At 40.5% G+C, this 22,678-nt stretch overlaps 1 protein-coding gene across 2 annotated transcripts in view; it reads right to left on the bottom strand.

Annotated features, from left to right (window-relative positions):
- The window catches only part of REEP3 (receptor accessory protein 3), a 68,241-nt gene that overhangs the window by 12,893 nt on the left and 32,670 nt on the right, over positions 1-22,678 (bottom strand). For both annotated transcript variants that reach the window (XM_034775534.1, XM_034775535.1), the window contains exons 3-6: positions 12,163-12,239; positions 11,470-11,590; positions 10,843-10,956; positions 2,891-3,038 (exon numbers count right to left, since the gene is read on the bottom strand). In XM_034775534.1, coding sequence (XP_034631425.1) covers positions 2,891-3,038; positions 10,843-10,956; positions 11,470-11,590; positions 12,163-12,239 — 460 coding nt within the window. The remainder of the gene's footprint in view (positions 1-2,890; positions 3,039-10,842; positions 10,957-11,469; positions 11,591-12,162; positions 12,240-22,678) is intronic.

The following is a 22,678-nucleotide window of genomic DNA, read 5'->3' as shown; positions in this document are numbered from 1 at the left end:
ATGCATCCGAAGAAGTGGGCTGTAGTCCACGAAAGCTTATGCTCTAATAAATTTGTTAGTCTCTAAGGTGCCACAAGTACTCCTGTTCTTCTTTTTGCGGATACAGACTAACACGGCTGTTACTCTGAAACCTGTCATTTTTGGTTAGTTGCACTGTTCTTGAGGGTTTAAGATGGCTTACTTTTTAAATATATGTACTCAACCTTACTGATGTTTTGTATTTGGGAATATATATTTAAAAGAACAACCCACACCACTAGCCTCCCAACCCCATTACTAAAAGATTTGCAGCTAGAGATCACCTTATAGGATTTAGAACGGGCAAGCTCCTAATACAAATCATTTTTCAAATTTCTGTGCATAGAGGTAAATGCAAGACATCCTTATCTCTATAAACACAGAGCCAAAACTCATTGGGGGGGGAAGGATAGCTCAGTGGTTTGAGCATTGGCCTGCTAAACCCAGGGTTGTGAGTTCAATCCTTGAGGGGGCCATTTAGAGATCTGGGGCAAAAAATTGGTCCTGCTAGTGAAGGCAGGGGACTGGACTCGATGACCTTTCAAGGTCCTTTCCAGTTCTATGAGATAGGTATATCTCCATATATTCCACTCAGGTATGGTATCTCTTGTTAGCATCAGAAATAGCATCAAAACTTCTTTAAGAAAAGGAACTCGTGTTTAAGCATTGAGGAAAAGGACAACAGGGCCCTACCTTCTGCATGCTGAGTGCAAATTCTGACTTTACCTACCCTAAATTTAACTGAGTTATTAAGATTCTCACCAGAGGATGCAAAATGTTTCCAATACGCAATTTCAAAGCTTAACTACAACCTTTCTGAAACATTTTATTTTGTACCCTTGACTAGAATATACATATAAAATGCAAAAAATAAACAAGTAGATTACTAAATGGATCTAGTTTAACAAGACTAAATATTTTATGATTTAATAGTACAGATAATTTAGGTGAAACTGTAATTTGTATTAGGATAAATGTTCATTTACTCAAACAGGAATGTCAATAGATCATTGTCAAACAATTCAGCTAGATAACATATAATGTATTAGTTATCTAGAAACACCACGCACATAGCAGCTGCATCACCTATAATACAACCACATGTACACATACAATAGGAATTTATAGGCTTTTCCACTGCCCAACTCTCATATCTTATTGACGTGATGGTCTCTATGCCGGGCACTTCCTGGGAATTAATCCTCAGCTCAGGTTAAGGTCATCACCTCCTCCAGATAGCTATTTATCCCCAGGAAATGCCCTGTATGATTATTATATAAATAATGGAAGCCATTTTTTATGTAAAACTTACCTTCGGCTTTTCAATACTTAAATCAGAGGTAGTCAATTATTTTTTGTCAAGGTCCAAATTTCTTGGTCAAAGATATAGTCAAGGTCCAGGCTCCAGAGAAAATAATAAATAAAATAATAATAATAATAATCCAACACTAGTGATAAGTAAATGAAAAGGATTTCGGGGTCTATTCAAAAGCGTCTGGCAGTCAGGATTTGGCCCACAGTCTGCCTATTAACTACCCCTGACGTAAATGAAACAGAAAGGAGGAAAATAAAGCAGAACTATTCCTTTGTAAGAGGCAGCAGCTAGATTATAATTTTAAGTCAGAACTGCAGCCATAAGTAAGGCTACGATTACATCACAAAGTCATGGAATCCGTGACTTCCATTGACCTCTGTGACATTTTCTGCCCTGGGGCTGGAGCTTCCAGCCACCCTCCACCCTGGTGGGGACCCCCTGCAGCTGCCCAGCATGCAGTGGGGGACCCCCTGCATTTGCCTGGCCGCAACGGGGGGAACCTGCAGCTCCCAGCTGCCCCGGGGACAAGGGGACTCCGCAGCAGCCCAGCCCTGCAGGCAGGGGATCCTGGAGCCTCCATCCACTGCAGAGGTGGGGGACCTGGGAGCCCCAGCAGCAGTGGGTGCCAAACCCACCTACCCCTTTTGTCAGGGATATTTTTAGTGGAAGTCAGGGACAAGTCACAGGCCTCTGTGAATTTCTGTTTATTGCCTGTGACCTGTCCCTGACTTCCACTAAAAATATCCCTGACAAAAACTTAGCCTTAGCTATAAAGGATGATGTCTATCCTTCTGAAATTTTTCATTTTCTTTACAGTAGCACAGAGATTCATAAGTGCTATTCATTAATAATGGAAGGTGAGATACCTTCCAGAAACTTTACTGTTTAATCCACAGTATCAAAAAATTCTGGAGAACCACCTGTTAACTTGTGCATTTGCACTTAACATATGGCATTTCAGTTTCTGTGCTGTGTCCCCAAGTACTATTCTTCACTCCCAAATTTTAAATTTTCCCATGACAACTCCTCAATGGACTAAAGTTATTTTTGTTGCTACAAGCATGTTCACCTTTTAACCAGTGACTTTGCCACCTTTTTAAAAAGCCTGTTACATTCACCCCTTTTTTCATTAGTTTGTTCTCTTCCAATTTACTTAATTGCCACAACTTTTCACATGTTCCATGATACCAACAGTGACAATTATGGGTCACATCCAATAAATCTGACTTGCACTTCAGCATTACTGTTTTAGTTAGCAACACAAACCACAGACTCAACAAGATAGATACGAGGATAATCTATTTGCTATCTCACGCAGTAGAGCCATGAAGGGAAAAGAACCATCAGTTCAGAACCTCAGTTATGATGGATATCATCCTAGTTGAAAATGTTACGTATCAAGCCAAATCTATTCAAATTTGCAGGGAGAGATTGGGGTTTTTTCCACCACCAATATTTAAGAGAATAAAAAAGTTCTTGCTTTTTCCACTTCCTGGCTTTTACATATCAGAATTTAACTATAACATGAGTAGCCCAAAACTTTAACAAGATACATACCCAGAGACTCACTGACAGAACTCTTGGTTTTCTTTTTGGTTTCAGGTAAAGTCTGATAGGGTCTTTGTCCCACTGGCTCATCTCCTTGAATAGCTGTTAAGTCATGCATACTGAAACTTCTCAACCGTTCAGTTATTGCACCTTGACCCTGAAACACAATAATAGCATTTTTCAAGAACAAATGGAGAAGCCTTTAGATTTGCTCTTCAAATTGAGGTAAGGTTAAGTACATGCTTTCTTGCTGTATTACAAAATTCTCTTAACAGAGACATGCAGTAGATGTTCATTTGTTTTAAGCAGCATTCATGTTTGTGTTTTTTCCTCATGTAAATACTGACATACTATGGAGACATGGAATATTCAAGACTATCAACTTTATAAATGTTACATGTATCTTTATGGGATTGTATTCTGGCTCCATTGGAAAGTTACAGGAGCTTCCTGCAGGAACTAAAGTCACAGGGCAAATCCTTAGACAAGGAACAAGTCTAGAGAAGCTTTACCCTCCGAGAAGATCGTATATACTGGCATGACCTCATTAAACAGGCTGGCAAAGAAAGAACAAAAAAAAAACTATACATGTGACCACCTTAACATGGGGAGAGAGGTCATTCTCCTTGATCCAAGAAGTGACAGACTTCAGACTGGGCCCAGAGGGGCAGGCCCTCTGAGAGGACCTGAAGTACTTTAAAATCTGCGAAGGTCCCCATGTGGAAGATAGGTGACACCTGGTAAACCAGACATGCATGTAAGCAGTTTGTTGTTTTTAAGATGTGTTCTCGACAATGCTTTTGTTCCAAATAAATACTTTGCTTTACGAAGGTTGGCTGGTCACAGATTAATTCTAATTGCACCTGAGAGAACAGGACTAAGTGCTAAAACTAAATTCAGACTTGCTGAGATGATCACAGTGAATTAAAGAATTGCAGCCTAAATCCCCAGTCTAGACACAGAGAATTGTGGGACTTTGCCCTGAGAAACATGATGGCTAGAGGCCTGATGCCTAGTGGGGTACCCTGAAGGAGGCCACAAAGGGGTCAGAGGTGCAGTTACCCTGAGAACTGTGACAAGGAGCATTTTGTTCAAGCTTAACATCAGATTATACCTTGTAAAAGGAATTTTTAAAAATCATGAATTAAGTTAGTAGTTCCAATTCCTAATGCTTTTGGACACTGCTTATATTTCTTTCTGATTTATTTATTCCTTATTCTAGGTGGATTGAAGAGATTTTCCCCAAAAAAAGTTTTTAATGCCTGATCCATCAGACAATGTATCACCTAGTACCACTTTTCAAACATCTGACTGTAGTAGTAATAGCCCTTTTAATTAAATTACCAAAATATATTACATAAAGATGTACACATACTTGTTTCTCCACAGTATGAAAAGTTTTTAAAAATAGAAGATCAATCAATAAACATGCTGATAAGATACTATACTTTTGTCCTACATACTGTGACAGACCCAGACCAGTGGGGTACAGGAGTCTGGTAGAGGACAAATATACTGGTCACTGGATGAGTAGTTTTCTGTTCCCTGAGTGACCAGAGCAGAGGCTGCACTAGAGTAATCAGGAACCTGCTAGAACCAGTTAAGGCAGGCAGGCTAATCAGGGCACCTGGGTTTTAAAAAGGAGCTCACTTCAGTTTGTGGTGGGAGTGTGAGGAGCTGGAAGCAAGAGGCGCAAGGAGCTGAGAGTGAGAGGGTGTGCTGCTGGAGGACTGAGGAGCACAAACGTTATCAGACACCAGGAGGAAGGTCCTGTGGTGAGAATAAGGAAGGTGTTTGGAGGAGGCCATGGGGAAGTAGCCCAGGGAGTTGTAGCTGTCATGCAGCTGTTACAGGAGGCACTATAGACAGCTGCAGTCCACAGGGCCCTGGGCTGGAACCCGAAGTAGAGGGTGGGTCCGGGTTCCCCCCAAACCTCCCAATTGACCTGGACTGTGGGTTCTCCCAGAGGGGAAGGTCTCTGGGCTGTTCCTCAACCCACATGGTGAATCTCTGAGGCAAGAAAATCCGCCAATAAGCACAGGACCCACCAAGATAGAGGAGGAACTTTGTCACAATACACAGTAGTGTGTTTTGCCTCAGGTCACTGTTGTGTCTGTGCATTGCAATACAATCTGCATGCAGTGAACGAGGCAAAGGAGATATATTTTTATCATTGATCAATAAGTATACCCCAGCTTCAAATCACTACACAATATCCAATCTTTGCAGCGAGGGACCCAAAATGAAGAACAGACCCACACGAACACCCATTTACAATTTAACTCTTTCACTGAGCATTACCTAATTATTTCTGTGGAACTAATAGAATATAATATATATGACAATGAAATAGACTACTGTAATGCACATGCACAGAGAAGAATTAGAGTTGCAGTCCTAGTATTTAATGTTTCCCAATTTTAGTAATCTACTGTGCAGCTATATTCTTCAGTGTAGATTTTGGATAGAACTTTTAAGTTTGTTTTCAAGAGAACATAGAAAAAGAAGAAGTGTTTGGCAGAGAGGAGGGTAATGCTATGTCCTATGAAAGCTGTGCATTCAGTGAGGCAAGGGCTCTTGTGGAGCACTGCCTCATTCAATGTGCATATCAGAGATGATACAGAATGGTTCCATCAGGGCTCTTTCATCTCATATATAACCTCCAAGATTGAAAAAGTAAATCAACTTTGTTATGCAAAAACAGTGGAATTTTTTTTTTTTTTTTAAATGAAAAGGTCTTGCACATCCTTAATTACATTTTACGGAACACAGAGGATTAAACTGGAATAACTTTCATATACTATTGGAGAGCAGTGATTGTGACTTTCTACACACATTCACGGTGTGCAGCGCAACAGGTCCCTATTCTGACTGGGGCCTCTAGGCGCTGCTGCCAATGAACAGTAATGAAGGAGCTACTCAACAGACAATTCCGTGGCAGACCATCTAGCAGACCAATATTATTCTTCATAATATCATACAATGGAACCCAAAATGTCAGTCAAAAAAGCCACTTCTAATGACTAGAATTTAAGGGTCACAAAATGATGAAAGATATTTAATAGAAAAATATCTTTTAAAATGATGCATTCATCAGGATCAAGACTTTTCTCACTCTCCAGCTCGAATTTCCACAGGAACATTAGTTTACTACAGGATGAAATACCCTTAAATCCAATTCTCAACTTCACACACTCCTCACTCCTCTGACTCAGCTGATAATTTGTTAAACTCTCATAATAATAAATAATAAAATTATTTTCCAGCATGGTACTTCCCATTACACTGACCAAAAAGCATAACACCCCTCCTCAGGTCTCAGACCACATGATTTTTTAACAGTGGCCTGGTTAAGATCATCCTTCCCCTAATGTATTCAAAGGCAACAGGGATCCTTTAACCAGCTCCAGGAGCGGAGTTCCCTGAGCATCTGCTGCTGTGGTGTTTTCTAGGCTTTTCCCGTTTGCCTGTCTTCACCTCTGACTCCTCCTGCTCCCTAGTTCTGGCTCTCTGACTCCCTGGTGCTTGGCTCCATGGAACACTGCAGGGAGAATATACTGTAATTAACATCCCATTATGTGGAAAGTTGGAGAGGAAGAGGCAGCTGCAGGCAAATCCTGGCACGCCAGGGAAACAAAGCAAAATTTTATCTGCAGCAAACTGATGTATTCCACAGTAAAAGTGCTACAGTGTGAAGTCCATGGTATCTGGAAAAATGCCAAAATCTGCAACTTCAGAATCCATGAGCTCCTGATTGAGATGAATGGAGTAGTTCACATCTCTCACAGCTACTGTTGCAGACTCTCTACAGACACAGGCAAATACTGCTGCATCAGTTTACACTGCACATGTTTCCAAGGCTATCTTAAAGATTAAAATTCTCTTTTAAATTAATAAAGATTTTTCAAGCACAATTCCACATGAAGGGTTAACTACACAGCTGTGGAATCACTGAATACCTGGGACACCAAACATACTCACTAAATAAAAGATTAAAATACAAGCAGTGTATTTAGGGCTCCCTCACCATAGAGCACTGCTGCACATATTAACCCATGCTTCTGTTTTTGTTTTAATTAGTTTCTTAAAGGTGTCACACAGTCATAACATTTTATGATTCCAAATCCAAAAAGAGAGGTGCAGGCAAGGCTTTGGGTTCAATATCACAATCCATTCCCCACACACAAGTCTAAGTAATTTTAGAACAGCCTCTCAGATATCATAATATTTTTAAATACTGTAGTTGACATGCTTTGGCAAAAAGCATGTTGTCACTGCACATAGAGTAACTTCACAAAAATCTGACCAAGCGCACATTTTAGATTAAGAAAATTGACTGTATTTTAATTTGTGTTAGCTAATGCAGGTTAATTAATGGTGTTTGAAACATCAATTAGCACCTATTGTAAGCAAACAGTGATGTTTAAACACTTGTTAGCTGATGGTGGTTAACACTGTTGGTGCATGCCTAAGTATACCTTCATGTTGTTTACTTAAGATGGAACAAGTAGTTGTGTTGTCTAAGCTCTTCCTTAGGGCAAAAGCAATTATTTTGTTAAAGGCTTCATTTTCAGGAAAAAAACGTTTTATCTGGGTGATACAGTGGAAAAAGTAAGCCCTATCCCATTAGGCTGTGATTAATACTGAGAACAGAAGGAGGAGGTGCCTGTGATGCGGCAGCCTTATGTTCCCCTTATCTATGAAAGGCTTTGGCTGCTGGAGTTTTTCCACCAAAAGCAGCCCTACTGAAAGGTTAACTGACCAATCTGGCCTTGAATGTCTGATCAGCTAACCACTGCTTCAGCCAAAGAAGCCTTTCCACTGTTATGAAGGCCACTATGGTTCTCAACATGGTCCTAATGATGTATGTAAAGTCCGACAAAGATGAAACTGCAGAGACTGATCATAGCAGCCTCTGAATCAACTTTGACTGTTCAGCCCTCTCAAATGTATGTGAGTTTTCCTCTAGCAGGATAAAACGTGTAGATAAGCCATTTCAAAAGTTTGGCCAGATAATTCAAAATGATCTCCCTGCGTGACCTTGGGCAAGTCACTTATCTCTCTGTGCCTCAGTTCCCCATCTATAAAATGGGATATTAGTAATTTCCAACCTCACATGATACTGTGAGGGTGAATACATGCAAGATTGTTAGGTGTTCAGATACTAGAGTGATGGAGCCATAAGTACCGAAGATCCCTCTTCAAAAGTAGACTCTACCTTTGTTGATTTGCCCTGAGGGAAGCACCCCCTTTAACAGAAATTGTTGTCCACATGATTCTCCTGACTCCTTGAGAAAGGGTATTCTCATTTACCAGCCAAGTGCAACTATCCTAACATCGTCCTCTGGGGATCACCCTGGGTAGATGCTGGGAGGCAGATGTACTAAATCCATCAAAGGAAGTTCACCAAGGCAGAGAGACAGGCAGGCTCAAAGCCATCTGTAACACCTTGGGTATACATGTGGAAAACTACACAGTGTGGGTTGTCCCAGTTGTAAAAGAATTTCTGGAACTGCAAGCCTCACTCTTCAGTGTCAGCTATTAAAGGTATTGTTCTCTTCACTTGTTGGAGGCAGGAACAACCGACTTGGGCAAGCTAGCAAGCCCTTTATATACACAAGGAATGAAATCACCAGAAAGAACATATGTGCAGTCTCCAAGTGCTAGCATGAAGGAATTACACCCAAGCTTTTGGATTGGCATAGCACATTAAAGAGAGAATTTCTGATATTAACAATATAGTTTAAGAGTTGCAGGGAGCTTCCTCTCTCTGCGCACTCTTTACAATCATATTGATATCTTAATGTCTTTGGTACTATGACTGTCATTTTTCCCAAGCAACTTATTGCACTGGATTAATTGTACAGATATTCATGAGGATGCATAACAAATTACAAACAGAATAAGTATCCTTCCATTCACAGCTGAATGGCTTTGAAATCCAAACTTCATTGACACTAAGGAAGAAACTATGTGTTACCTCAGAAAGAAAGGAATAGTTGGGTCTCAATGTAACTTCAAATTCTGTATCTTTGAATATTCGTGGCCAGACAGAAGTATATCATTGTGATGTAATCATGGCTGGCTGGCCAGCCAGATACTTTGTGGTCGTTTCCATCCCTCCAGTAATAATGTAATACTGCAGGTGGTCATTTTATCTTTTCAGAGTGCACAGTGTGGCAAATTAAAATAGGAGTGTTCTCCTCAAACTGCAATACTAACCTTCTTTTAAAAAGAAGGAGTTCACATTAGTTAAAAATGGCTACTTTTGATATTCCCTCCCAACCCCCCATTCCCACTCTGATATTTAGGGCATACTACCATAGGAATATATTTTGTTTACAATTGTTATGGCTTCAGGCATGTAGCATTAATAACTTTAAATGATTAATACATGAGAAAAAACAACCAACCACCACCAATATGAAACTGATGTCCACCAAACGTAAGCTCACCATGCACTTTTCTTTATAATTACAATGATCTTTTGAAGCACCACTTCAGAAAAATCTCACTTTTAAAGAATTAAGGAGCCCTAGAAAATAAAAATTTGGATATTTTTTCCAAGTCTTGTTTCAAAATAAATCCTTACACAAAAGAATTTTTTTTAATTATAACATTTTAAAAGGTAGACCGCTGTTTATACAAACTCTACAATAGTATGAATTACAATATTCACCAATTTTATTTGTATTATAAGTTATATTTAGGTAATAAGACGTAAGGTGTGTTAGACGTTGGGACACCAACAGGCTAGTTTTTTGCTGGGCTGACTGGCATCACACCAGAGACTGCTGAATCAATTTATCACATCTTAATGATACAGGTGAATATTTAGGTTTATAGATATAACATTCTACATTTCAGACCAAGGAAAATGTTTTGTAATTAATATTCCAATGGAAACTTTAAAACATATTCCGTGTAGTGTCTGAACATCCCTAACAGTGCAACATGCACTAGTGTATGAAAACCAGAAAGTGAAACTGCTTACATTGTTGTCAAGAGAAATATCAAAATCTGAACAATCTGAGATGTTATTAATAAAAAAAAGACAGATGTCTTTAAAATGGTAATGTGAAAATATTCCTTTTATGGAAGTCTGTTAAATTTTCTTCATTGGATCCAAAAGCCCAATTAATCTTTAGTAAAGATTAAACTATACTAGTCAGTTCAACCTCTTCAATCTTCTATGTTAATCAAAACACATCTTTCAAGCGTACAAGTTGTTTCCAGACTTATTTCACTAATTGTAAGTGGAGAGCTTTCTTGGCTGACTTCATTAGTGGCTTTTCAATCAAATATTTTGGGAAACCCCCTTCAGTAATTTCAGTTAAATTGCAGGCAACCATGAATATGTACAAGTTATTAAAATGACATTGCGTTTTTTTATATGAAATCGTAGAGCTGAATAACACTACTCAAAGCAAGAATATGCAGATCAGACAACTATGATGCAAGCTTTCATGTAGTGCATTATTTTAAAAATTTGATCTGAAATCACAAACTAGGAATTAATCACATAAAACAGCTTTTATCTGTGGTAGTAATATTTCATGCCTTATTTTGCAGATGTAGTTACCTCAACTTGATTGAAGGAAGACAGGAGAAAGAAGCCTGAAATCCTGTAAACAGTGTGATTACCAGCAAGAAAATGCAACAAAGACAGAAAAAAAGAATGTTGATCTTTCACTAGTAGCTTGAACATAACATTGTAGTCTATATTTTAATTTACCACTCAACTGATAGCCATAATCCAAAAATTTACATGCTATTTTAAAACTAACAGACATAGTATAAAAATACTCACAAAATTGCAATCCTTAAATTACATCCCCCTATTTTTAAACATGTTACTTTTAGAATGAATTCTTTGAGTTAAGATGGGTAAATACCCAATACCACTTTGCTTTTTTGTCCATAATATTTACCTTGAACAGTTTAGTGTAAGTGAAATTTACCTTTGCAGCAGCAGTCACTGCAGCAGTAGCTGCCAAATTTAAACCTTGTCTCCCAAAATTCACCATAGTTTCATAACCTCGTTCTTTGGCTTGTACAATATACTCATCGATCTCCTAAAAAACAAAAACAGAATACATATTTAAATTTGCACACAAAATCCCTAAAAGTCATGAAGCTGTATTACCCATAGCATTATTTTATCATCAAAATTTGGATGGAAGACTTGAAGGTAAAATATATTTATATTTCAACTTATATTAAGTGTATTAGCCTACGTCTACACTAAAGACCTTACAGCAGGACAGCTGTACTGATGCAGCTGCACCACTGTAAGCTCTCTCATGTAGCCGCTCTATGCCAACAGGAGAGAGCTCTCCTGTCAACATAATTAAACCACCCTTAATGGGAAGCGGTAGTTATGTCGGCAGAAGAAGTGCTGTGCACGCTACCACATATGCCAGTGAAACTTGTCATTCAGGGAAGTGTTTTTTCACCTAAGCAACATAAGTTTCACTGGCATATGTGGTAGTGTAGACATGGCCTCAGTTAATGTATTAACGTTTTAAGCACAAAAAATATTTAATTCTTGCATTTAATGACAAACTTTGAAAATAATCATTTCTTACTCGTTCCTTTGAAGAAAGAAGAGGATGGAGAAACTTCCTATACATTAAACTTGCCCCTCTAGTATATGGGGAGAGCAGCCAAATAACAAAAGCGATCTTCAACTCATAATACAATGGAAACCTGCAGATAAAACATTATGCAAGTACTATGATAAGAAGGTAGATGTTAATTAACTACCAAAAACAAAACTTTGCAAAAAAACCAAACTGGTTACACATTTTTTACAACAAAATGTTACACTATCTTTTCATCTAAGGTTAATAACATCTATATTGATTAAAAATTAACTATTTAATAGATGCATATCTGTTTCATTGACTTATTTGGTTTTCATTTAATGTAATACCATCAAAAGCAGAAAGGGTAAGAGATTTAAAAAAAATCTTTCCATGTTTTCTTGCATTATACTATTTTATTTAAGACACCAGATTCCTTTTGCATGAGTTTTACAACTCCATTCTCTTCTCTTGTGCTTTACTGCATGGGCAGCATTTTTCTATTCCTACTCTTTAAGGAATTAAAAGGCACCACAAATTTAGAAATGGGGGACACTATTCATTATGCAAGTTCCTTACAGCCGTTCTTGGAAACGTCACTTATAAATACAAGTTGGTAATTGTATTATCTTCTCTGAATTAAATCATCAGAAAAAAATTATATCATCCCATGTTCCATATTATGCAAAATCTTACCAAGAGATCATTAGGTCTGCTACTGTCTCAGTAACTGTATAAAGAGCAAACACAATCCAGTACATCATCCATCGAACCTGAGAATGAAAAGACGTTATCTTTAATAGAAAAGTTTTAATTTAAATTTCCACTTCTATAATAAAAAACATTTAATTGCTGTTATAACATAAGAAATTGAGCAGTGTCTTTCCATAGCTCATATTGAGGGACCTAAAAAAACAACAAACTCGAATTACCAAATGACAAGAACAAGTAGGTTGATTTTGATTTTTTGCTTTGTTTTGCTGTTGTTCTGAAAAGATGGTCTGGAGGCAACTGTCTAAAGCTGCTCGGATCTTCAGTAGTGTGATCCTACCCAACTTGCCTTGACTGACAGGTCTGGTTCTGCTTCCAACTAGCTGCAAACAGGGGGAAAAACCATTGTATAATTAAGCTGTGGAACGTCTCTACAAAATGGTCATCAAGTGGAAAGTCATACTGTGTCCGCTTTCCACCTCAAAAAACTGGTCGTTTTCAAGTCTGATTCCCTATCATTTAGATGCCCTTTTCAAAAAGCAAACCTTTACTAAACAAGAGAGTCCCCAAAAGCCTAAACTAAAAACTTCTCCCCACTATGTGCAGCGAAAAATGATTAATGTTTATTTTCCATCATGGTTCTACAAAATAGCTTCTTCTCCACAAGGCTGTAAGTGGAAGAGAACTCCCATTATGCTGGATAAGACAACATGAAATTAGGATTCTAACTGGTGAAGGACTTGAGGCTCTAACCCAGGGGTGGCCAACCAACAGCTCTGGAGCTGCATGTGGCTCTTCAAAACACAATATGCAGCTCCTTCCAGGAACCAACTCTGCGGGGAGGGGGGAAATGGTGGGTGCTCAGCACCCACCGGCAGCCCCATCAGCTCCCCACCCCTCCCCCAGTGCCTCCTGCCTCCCCCCCCGCCCAAATCAGCACCTGCTTCTCCCTCCTGCTCACCACGATCAGCTGTTTCGCAGCATTGAGGTGGCTCTGGGAGGGAGGGGGAGGAGCGAGGACATGACGCCCAGCCCTCTTCCCTCCCCCAGCACCTCCCGCCACAATCAGCTGTTTCGCAGCATTGGAAGCAACTCTGGGAGGGAGGGAGGAAGGAAGGGGGGGCTGGGGGCTGCGTCCTCACTCCTCTCCCTACCCCCCGAGTCGCCTCAACGCAGCGGGTGGGAGGAAGGAGAGAGGAACTGGTGCGCAGACCCCTCCTCCCCCCTCCAGCGCCTCCTCCTCAGTCCCCTTGCCTACTGCCCACCCCAATCAGCTGTTCTGTGCCGGCAAGAGGCTCTGGGAGGGAGAGGGGGAGGAGCTCACTTGGGGAGGGGGCGGAATGAGGTGGGAAGAGGCGGGGTGGGGCTTTGGTGAAAGGGGTAGAGTGGGAGGAGGGGCCTGGGGCAGAGCCAAGGGTCCAGCAACCCCTGGCCAAAGTCTGTCTCCTTGAATAAAAGTACACAGTGACTAGCTGGTGTGGAAATTTTTAATCAAAGTTTTTCTTATGCCATCTAACCATGGAAGGCAAGTGCAAACGGAAAAGAAAATCGAGGCTTCCAACAAGAGTGGGAGAATAAGTACATTTTCGTTGAAAGTAATGGTAAGGCCATATGTCTCCTTTGCCAGACGCGTATCTCTCAGTTCAAATCTTCGAAATGACGCTGCAAGTTTGCTTCTAGCCATGCACATATGGATCAAGAATTCCCAGAAAGTTCTGAACGCCGCATTTTAAAACTGAAAACTTTGAAAAGCACTATTCTGAAGGCGAGTTTATAAAAATGTGCCTCACTGATGTGATTTCAATCCTGTCACCAAAGAACGAGAATCTACAGAAGAAAATTTCTGGCCTGCAGCTTTCACACCACACAATAGAACGCAGAATCTCCGACCTGAATAGTGACATCGAATTGCAACTGCACTTGCAACTTCAGCAGTGAGTATTTGAGCATTGCTTTGGATGAGTCGTGCGATATACAGGATAAACCTCAATTATCGATATTTGTCCAGACTGTGTCTGGAGACTGTGTTGTAAGAACTCCTCGATATTGTGCCACTAAAGGACAAAACTCGTGGACGATATCCAAAGGAAGCATTGATGTTGTTAGTTGCCAAACACCACTTCCCTTTACAGAAGCTCACTGCCATTGCAATAGACGGGGCTCCATCCATGTGGAGATCTGTGAATGGATTAATAGGGCTTTGTAAGTCTGATGAGAGCTTTCCCGAATTTTGGACATTTCACTGTATTATTCATCGGGAGTAATGGATATCTAAAAATCTCAAATTTGATCACGTCATGAAACCTGTCTTGCACATTGTGAATTTCATTCACTCAAACAGACAATTTCAAAATCTAATCAAAGAACTAGACGAAGACAACTTCCCTGCCGATTTGCCATTTCACTGAGCAGTTCGATGGCTCTCAGGAGGTAAAGTTACTTCCTGTTCTTTTGAGCTTCTGGAACCAGTAAAATTGTTTATGGAGAAGCACAGAATATACCTTGGGCTTACAGATCCTAGGTGGGTTCTAGACTTGGCATTTCTTGCAGACATGCTGCTGCTGCATTTGGATAAACTAAACGTGGACTTACAAGGAAAATTCCGGTTGCCGTCTGATCTAGTGCAAAGTGTATTTGCGTTCATGAACAAACTGCAGTTGTTTCACAGACAAATGCTTGAAGGAGAGCTGACACTTTCCCTCAATATCACAACTTCCAGCCAGATCAAAAGAAGATGCAGCAGAACCCCTAAAACAGAGCACAAACTAGATATGCGAACATGATTAAAAGATCTTAAGGACAGTTTTGAGGACAGATTCCAAGATTTGCAGTGGAAAAAAGACCTCAAATCATATTTCTGATTGACCCTTTTAGTGCTGAAGCCGATTGTCTGAAGATCCCTTTAGTCACTGACGAAGCAACATCCCAGTTGGAAATAACAGAACTTTTGGAAAATGACAGATTGAAATCTGCCCAGAAGACACAGAGGGACCCTTACTTTCTGGAAATCTGTACCAAAGGATAAATACCCCAACATCAGAAGTGTGGCCCTAAAATTAATCTCAATGTTTGCCTCGACCTATCTTTATGAGTCTGTTTTCTCAACACTCAAACACGGGAAATCCAAGCACCAATCTGTTTTGACAGACAACCACTTAAGAACTGCTGCGTGTGAGCACAACTGAACACAAACCAAATTTCAAGGGAATTGTTGAAAGCAAAGATTGCCAGAAGTCCCACTAAGTAAAACGTTAAGACGAGTTATTGTTGTTATTGTTAACTATACATTATAAATCCATAATAAATATACATTATCAAATTATATAATGATCATGTGGGTGTGTGTGTGTATATATACACACACACACACACACAAAATCATTACATAATACTGTGGCTCTTTGGCAAAATACATTGGTAAATTCTGGCTCCTTCTCAGGCTCAGGTTGGCCACCCCTTACAGCTTCGATCAGCTCCACTATGTGAAGTCTGAGAGGTTAATCACTCCCTGTGGTGAGGGAAAGAGCTGAGCTAAGCAGGTACAGTTCGTATAAAGGGTCACTTTTTACACAAAATCACATTTTACACAGACAGCTTACAGGAAGGAAGGAAATTCAGAGGAAGTTTGGAAATGATTTCCTTCTGGGTTCAGCACTATGTGCTATTTAAAGATTGCCAGAAATGAAACAGTGATGGTAACCTGCCACAAATGTGCCATGTTTTCTTTCCTGCCTCAAAGAAAATTCTCATAAAGCCTCGAGTCCCCTGACCTGTGGCTGAAGCCCTGAGCCCCAGCACCTTCCCCAAGGCAGAAGCCCAGTGCCCAGTCACATCTTGGGGCTGAAGCCACAAGCCCCGGCGCTCTGAACCACAGGGCAGAAGCCACCCCACAGGACAAAAGCCACAAGCTGTGGTGCTCTGAGCCCCGGTAGAAGCTGCCCCACAGGGCTGAAGCCCCGACGTCCATGCAGAAGCTGCCCCAAAACCCAGCACTCCAAAACCCGGTAGAAGTCGCCCTGCAAGGCTGAAGCCCTGCACCATCTCCCCACCCAAAATGGCAGAAACCCCGCGTCCCCCGCCCTGCGGGGCAAAAGTCTCAAGAAACTCCCTCCCACAGGGCTCTTGAGCCCCTCCCAGCCCCATGGGGCAGAAGCTCCCCTGTGCAGCTGAAGTCCAGAGCCCTCCACCCCCAGGGGCAGAAGCCCTGAGTCCCCCACTCTGAGCCCCACCCAGCCCCTTGGGGCAGAAGCCCCACCCCCACAGCTGAAGCTCAGAGCCACATACACGTTCCGTGGAGTTTTTATACCATGTTGGGGGGCACCTCGGGGAAAAAAAAAAAAAAAAGGTTGTACTAGATTATGTTCTTGATCATTCTGAATTTGAGTGACTACAGTCCTTTAAACTGAAGAAAAATAAATTCTCAAATTGGTCAAGGAAAAAAAAAATCTTACTTAGAAGCCCAGGATAACAAAAAAGGTCCTACTGAAGACGATTAAATGTAATTACTACTGCCTAGTCAATACTTAAAGGTGACCTGTAAAGGATTTTTTAAAAAGCCATGCTTAAAAAGGATGTTCTAAAAAGGTGATTTTCCCCCCTTGTTTTACCTTAGGAGATAGAAATATTAATCCTGGCCTTCACTGGTTTTGGCTGGTGGTCTTCACTGGAGTTAACCAAGATGATATGAGCTCTAAACTGTAGCTGAAAGGATGGGTGTGTTGAATCTTTAAAGATTTTGTCCCAAATGCTCATTAGGCACGGAGATTAACAGCGGTTAAAAAACAAAAACTTTTGAACAATCTGACCAAAAAGGCCTTCCAATCTTACTTGTTTAGCGTTCCCTCTTGTTTTATATCACAATTTCACTAGATCTTCAGGAGCCATAAAACCTTATTGGTTCAGGAAGACCTGAATTTTCAAAATAGAACCACAGATTCTTTTTATATACAGTTAAAAAAAAAAAAAAAAACACACACACACAACACTAAACACAAGAGCACTTCACCGCTTCACTGTGATTCATCTTCGAAAATTCTGGATACACCATTGCCTGACTTACAGTGTAACCAAGTTAAAATGCCAAAAGAAAGGAAATGGCAACGGATAAGATGGAAAACCAATATGCAAAGTCTGAACTTACGCCTTGATGGCCATGTGGCTGTCCAGCACATCTCAATACAGCAGAAGTGACTATTCTGCCCTGAGACTGTCAGTGTTCCTAAGGACTGGGTTTGATTCCTATCTGAAGGAGGTATATCTCCTGAATTTACTTAGAGTTTGGAGGACTACTATACTGAGTCTTGTTAGAGAAAGCTCTCAACTTCAGATAAAAAAAAGTCAACTGATAGGAGACATTAGCCACTGGGAGGACTATTCTAATTGCTAGAAAGTCTATCATCATCATTTCCTGCAGGAGTTCAAACTGAGTAGTGCTGTAAGAAGCAGAACAAGATTCCAAGTTCATGCTCTAGCACCTTGGGAGTTGGAATGAAATTGATGCCTTAAAGAAGCAATGTTAAGATGATTTGTACACAACTTCCTTTTCTTGACTATACGGAGAACGTTATGCTACAGAGACTTGCCATTTTGCTTGGACACTCATACACCCACAGTAAAGCACTTCTGAAGAAACTCAAGGCCATAGTAGTTAAGCTATGGACTTAGAAGTTTTCTTACTGGCTGGTGCAATTTGGTAACTTCTCTTTTGGGGTCCATGAGAACAAACACTACTTCATTCGAGTACTCATATTAAATGTGCTTGGTCCCAGATGGAGGTTTGCAACAGCAGACCTTTGAGAGATACAGACATCTGAGGATCCAATAGTAGATTAATACGGCCTGAGAGCCTTGCCCTGTCATCCAGAAAGTCATAAATAGTATCACTGCTGCTCTCTCATTCTTATCTTTTGTATTGTCATGAGGAGCAGTGCAAAAGATGGAAAGACATAGCAGGGACCTGGTCCAGCTTTGCGAGAGGTCATTTATCAAACACATCCCAGGTCCTAACAGAGAGGTTGCAGGGCACTTTATATATGGTCTTCAAATGCAAAGAGGCTGATCACCAGCACACCAAATTGATTTACAACAACAACAAATATTTGGTAATACTACTTCTGCAGTGTAAATTTTGGTGTTCATCTGCCACTTGATGGGCAGTGCTTATAGAGATAGGAAATTTTGCTCCACCCAGAACAGGATAATTTCTCTGAGGTAGGGCTAATTGTGTTCTTTCTAGCTATTTATGAAAAATCCACTGGACACAGACAAGATTTGTTCTGGTCATGGCAGTCCATGGAGTGCTTCAAAATCAAAAACCTCAATTAACCATTGTGTTTCAGATGGTGGATACTATGTTCTCTCTTTCTGGGTCACATGCCATGAACTGAATTTAAAAAATAAAATAAAATCTGAATCTCTGCATTCAACAGTAGAGGAGCAGAACAACTGGATTTAGATGTCTACCACCAGGTGAGATATGGCGAGCAGGGATCTGGCCAGCAGCAGGACCCACCAGTACTGATGGGGAGCGAGGGGGGACAGAAAACATGGGACAATTTGCCCGTTTTTAAGAAAAAGTCAGAACACCTGGAGGAGGGCTTTAATACAGGACTGTCCCTTTAAAAATGGGACATCTGGTCATCCTACCACGAGGTGCCTTACTGCCTGCCAATTATTCCATATCTGGCCTACTGTCTCTCTCATCACTCCATAGCCACTTGCTGGGTTAAGGAAGCAGAGGTGGCAGTGAGGCATGGCAAACTGCAACATAAACTACAGGCAATAATCTAGACAGTAGAACATGGTGTCCCAGAGCAGCCGCTGAGAGATACAGACCAATAATCCATGCATGAAGACTTGCAACAACAGCTGAGAGTCTGCTATTTTCCCCAATCTTTTAGATGTCTCAGGAAATCCTTATCCTCTATTACTCCTTGCATGAGAAGGGTCTATAGCTACAACTTTTCTAGGGCAGCTGCAGATGTAAGTGTAGTTTTACAATATTCTATACACTCTTGCCCATGTCTACCCTCTGTTCTTTAGTTTGGGTATATTTTACTATTTGATTTAAAAAAAAATGGGGGGGAGGGGAAGGGTAGAGAGAGAGAGAAAGAAAGAGATATGGGAGTGTTGCTTCTCCAAAGCCAGTTCTTTTCAATTTTGCCTGCCTCTTTTCCTGCTGAGGGAGGAGACTGAGGCAGTCCTTTCTGGACTGAGTTGTAAAAGGGAACTCAACTCTGCCAGCAGGATTGGCCGAGCTCACCCACAAAATACCCAAGGTGGTGGTGAAACAGGAAACAGACAATTTCTTTTGCCTCTAACTTTTCTCGGCTTCTCTCTCTGCAGCCTACAGGGCACCCATCACATTAAGCATTTCAGCTGGCGAAGGGAAGCTGGGGAAACAATATCCCCAAGTCATATGCAGCTCTGGAAATCAAACATTATAGAACCAAATTATTAGTGTAAAATTTGAAATAAATTTAAATTTTTCTTTAGAAAATCTCTACATGCAGGAAGGTCTGTTTGAGCTCCTAGCCACTGCAGAGGCAGAAAAAAATAAAAACAACTTTAGAGGCAGGGCACTCTCCTGCTACCAGCGAGTGACAGATCTGGTTCTGTTCCCAAACTACAAACAGACTGAAATACCTATTATAAATGTATTTGTGAACCTTGGCACAAAGCAAAATTAAAAGCTGGAAAACCACTACTGCTATAGAAAGAAAAAAAAAGTATGGTTTCACAAATTAAAAGAGCAGACATGAAGTTAAGCTGGAGACCATCAGCCTTGACAATTTTAGTATTTCACTGTAAAAGACTTGGCAATTTAAAATTTGGTTAAGGTTAAATGCCAATAATAAACTTAATATTTGAATGACCAAATTAACAAATCAAAGACAGTAACTCATGAAAATGCATTGCTTACTAACATTCTGGATTCTGCAAAACCAATATTTAATATCAGAAATTTACTTAAACACAAATGTTTTAACTGTTATATACAAATTTGATCTCTGTGTGGAAAAAGAGCAACTAGACGGTAGTAGCTGTACTTGTGTATTGGGTATGATGGAAACAGGAAAAGCTGATTGTAGAACAGAGTTTGGTACATATCAGCCTGCATTTTCAATGTATTTAAATATAAATTTCATTTATGCATGAATGCCTAAATTTAAGTGGACTTATTTTCAACAAGGTATAGACTCTCTCTGGGTTTTATCAGAAATTCCATCCTAGGGCTGAGAAACCTATCTGATGAAAACTAGAACAGTAGTAAATTAGGTAAACAGATAACATTTCTGCAGACAGTTTTGGTTTCAATCCATCAGCATTTTCTGAAAAACATTCTGTCAAAGTTCCTTTTTTGGAGAAGAAAAAAACCTGTTTTCAGTAGGAATATCAGATCTGCTAGTAGTAAATATTTATATTTAGATGCCTCTCAAAGGCCCAAATTGGAATTGGGACCGCATTGGGCTGGGCACTGTACGAAGAAGAAAGACAATCCCCGCCCTATAGGGTTTACAGGACATGTGCCTACTTAAAATTAGTCCACATAACACTCCCAAATCACTTCAGTAATTCACACAAGAATTACAATACTGGTTGAGCCCAATGGCCCTGCAGTCCAGGATCCGGTTTCCAACAGGGTCACTGCTTTAGACCCTGGACTGAGCTTTAGACAGCTGTCTGTCATCCATGCCTTACTTCCAGACACTGGCTAAGACATACCACCACAGTCTCATATGACCAAAACAAAGTTGGGGGATCACTCACTTAGAACACAAGGCACCATGTCTACTTATTAACCCTCCCAATGGCCTCTTATGTTTGAACTGGAGGGATGGCAATAGCACCCTATAATCCAAAGCTCCTATTAAAAGAGAGAATTACCCACTGCTATGTGAGATAAAAGAACAAAGCCACTGAATAGCTACCCTATCCACTCTCACCAAGGTCTGCTGGTGAGTCAACAGGACTTTATGATTAAAAGCACTGAAGTTATCAGATAATTCCAATATCAGCAAAGACACATTGGCAATGGGTGAAGATAAAGGAGATTGCACTGGTTGCATTTACCAGTCTGTGACAAAACCATGTTTGTACCAAGACTGACAGTGACCAAAAGAGACCTGAGGCATCTAGATAAAAAGTTCTCACCACAACCTTCCTCAAAAATGTAAGATGTGATATGTTACTGGCCACAGTCAATATCAAGCAATTGTTTCATGAACAAAGGCCATACCACTGCTTCCTTCAAGGCAATAGTCTCTAACTTTAAGGAAGACATTCATGATCGGCATCAACAATAGATGAAGAACTTTACCAGCCAAGCAGACGGGTTTAAGGCATAGTTTGTAAGACAGATTTCTCTCAACATTTCAAATCTCTCAGTGGTGACAATTCCTCAACTGAAAGACTTTACATACCTTCCTCCTCCCGCACACCACAACCTGGGCTCCTGCACTTGCCTAGGTAAATTATGACAGCTTAGAGTCAGCAAAATCCAGAACTCCCCACAATATTAATACCTCCTGTTAATTCAACAGATTCTTTGTAAACGGGCAAGCAAAAACAGATCGGACAAGGACTGTGCTAGTCCAAAATGATTAATATCTGCTTGAAGAACCATCGTTTTCTTAAAGTAATTGAGTAAAGAGATCTACAATTTGTAAAATAGAATGACTTCAAGGAACTATGATATCAATAGCAGAGATCAAAAAAAGGTTAAGGACAGAGACTGACTGGCATAGATATGACACTTCAGAGTCACTATGACTAGCACATGAGAGAGACAGTTCTGATGTCCCATTCTCCATGTTGTTGACATCACTAGGCATAACCCTAGGTAACTCGGGAGGGTGGAAGGCCACAAAGTGTCAATGAAGCCTTCCTGCACTAGGCCTAAGTGAACCAAACTCTATCCTTCCATGTTTAAACTCTAATCAACCTCAAAAGCCAGGTGCAAATGGAATATATAAGCAACCAGTTATCTGTGTGCAACCCACTGCTCAAGCGGTAATAATGAGGCCTGCATGTTTCTGGCTGAAGGGAAAAAGGACAAGATAACGGTTTAAAGAAGTTACTAACAAGCTAGGCTTATAGCTGCCAAGAATGACTTAACTGCTTAAATGTAATAGTTATTTGCTTAGTAATTGTTACCAGGGAAGAGAGGGGTAGAAGGGGAGGAAGGGAGGGGAAGGGGGGGGGGGTGAGGCTTAACTGCAAAATGTATAAAAGAAGAAAAAAAAACTGTTCCTGTTAGTGTGCTTGATCTGAGACGTGCCTGTCTCCTAGCACCGCTTTGGGACCCCAAATAAACTTTGTTTGCTTCTCCCCCTGGTGTGTTTATTGGCGCGAAGCACACCGGGCAACGAACCCCGCTGTTGCTGTCCTTGGGCACTCTGTGCTGGCAACAATGTGCAACCAAAACAACATATTCATTCACTATTCAACTCCATAGTGCTCATGTCAGGTTTAGACAGGGTGACCAGATGTCCCAATTTTA

Source organism: Trachemys scripta, chromosome 7, assembly GCF_013100865.1.
Source record: "Trachemys scripta elegans isolate TJP31775 chromosome 7, CAS_Tse_1.0, whole genome shotgun sequence".
NCBI lineage: Eukaryota > Metazoa > Chordata > Testudines > Emydidae > Trachemys > Trachemys scripta.
The sequence above is the reverse complement of the archived record's forward strand: the minus strand, read 5'-3'. Positions and strand labels throughout refer to the sequence as shown.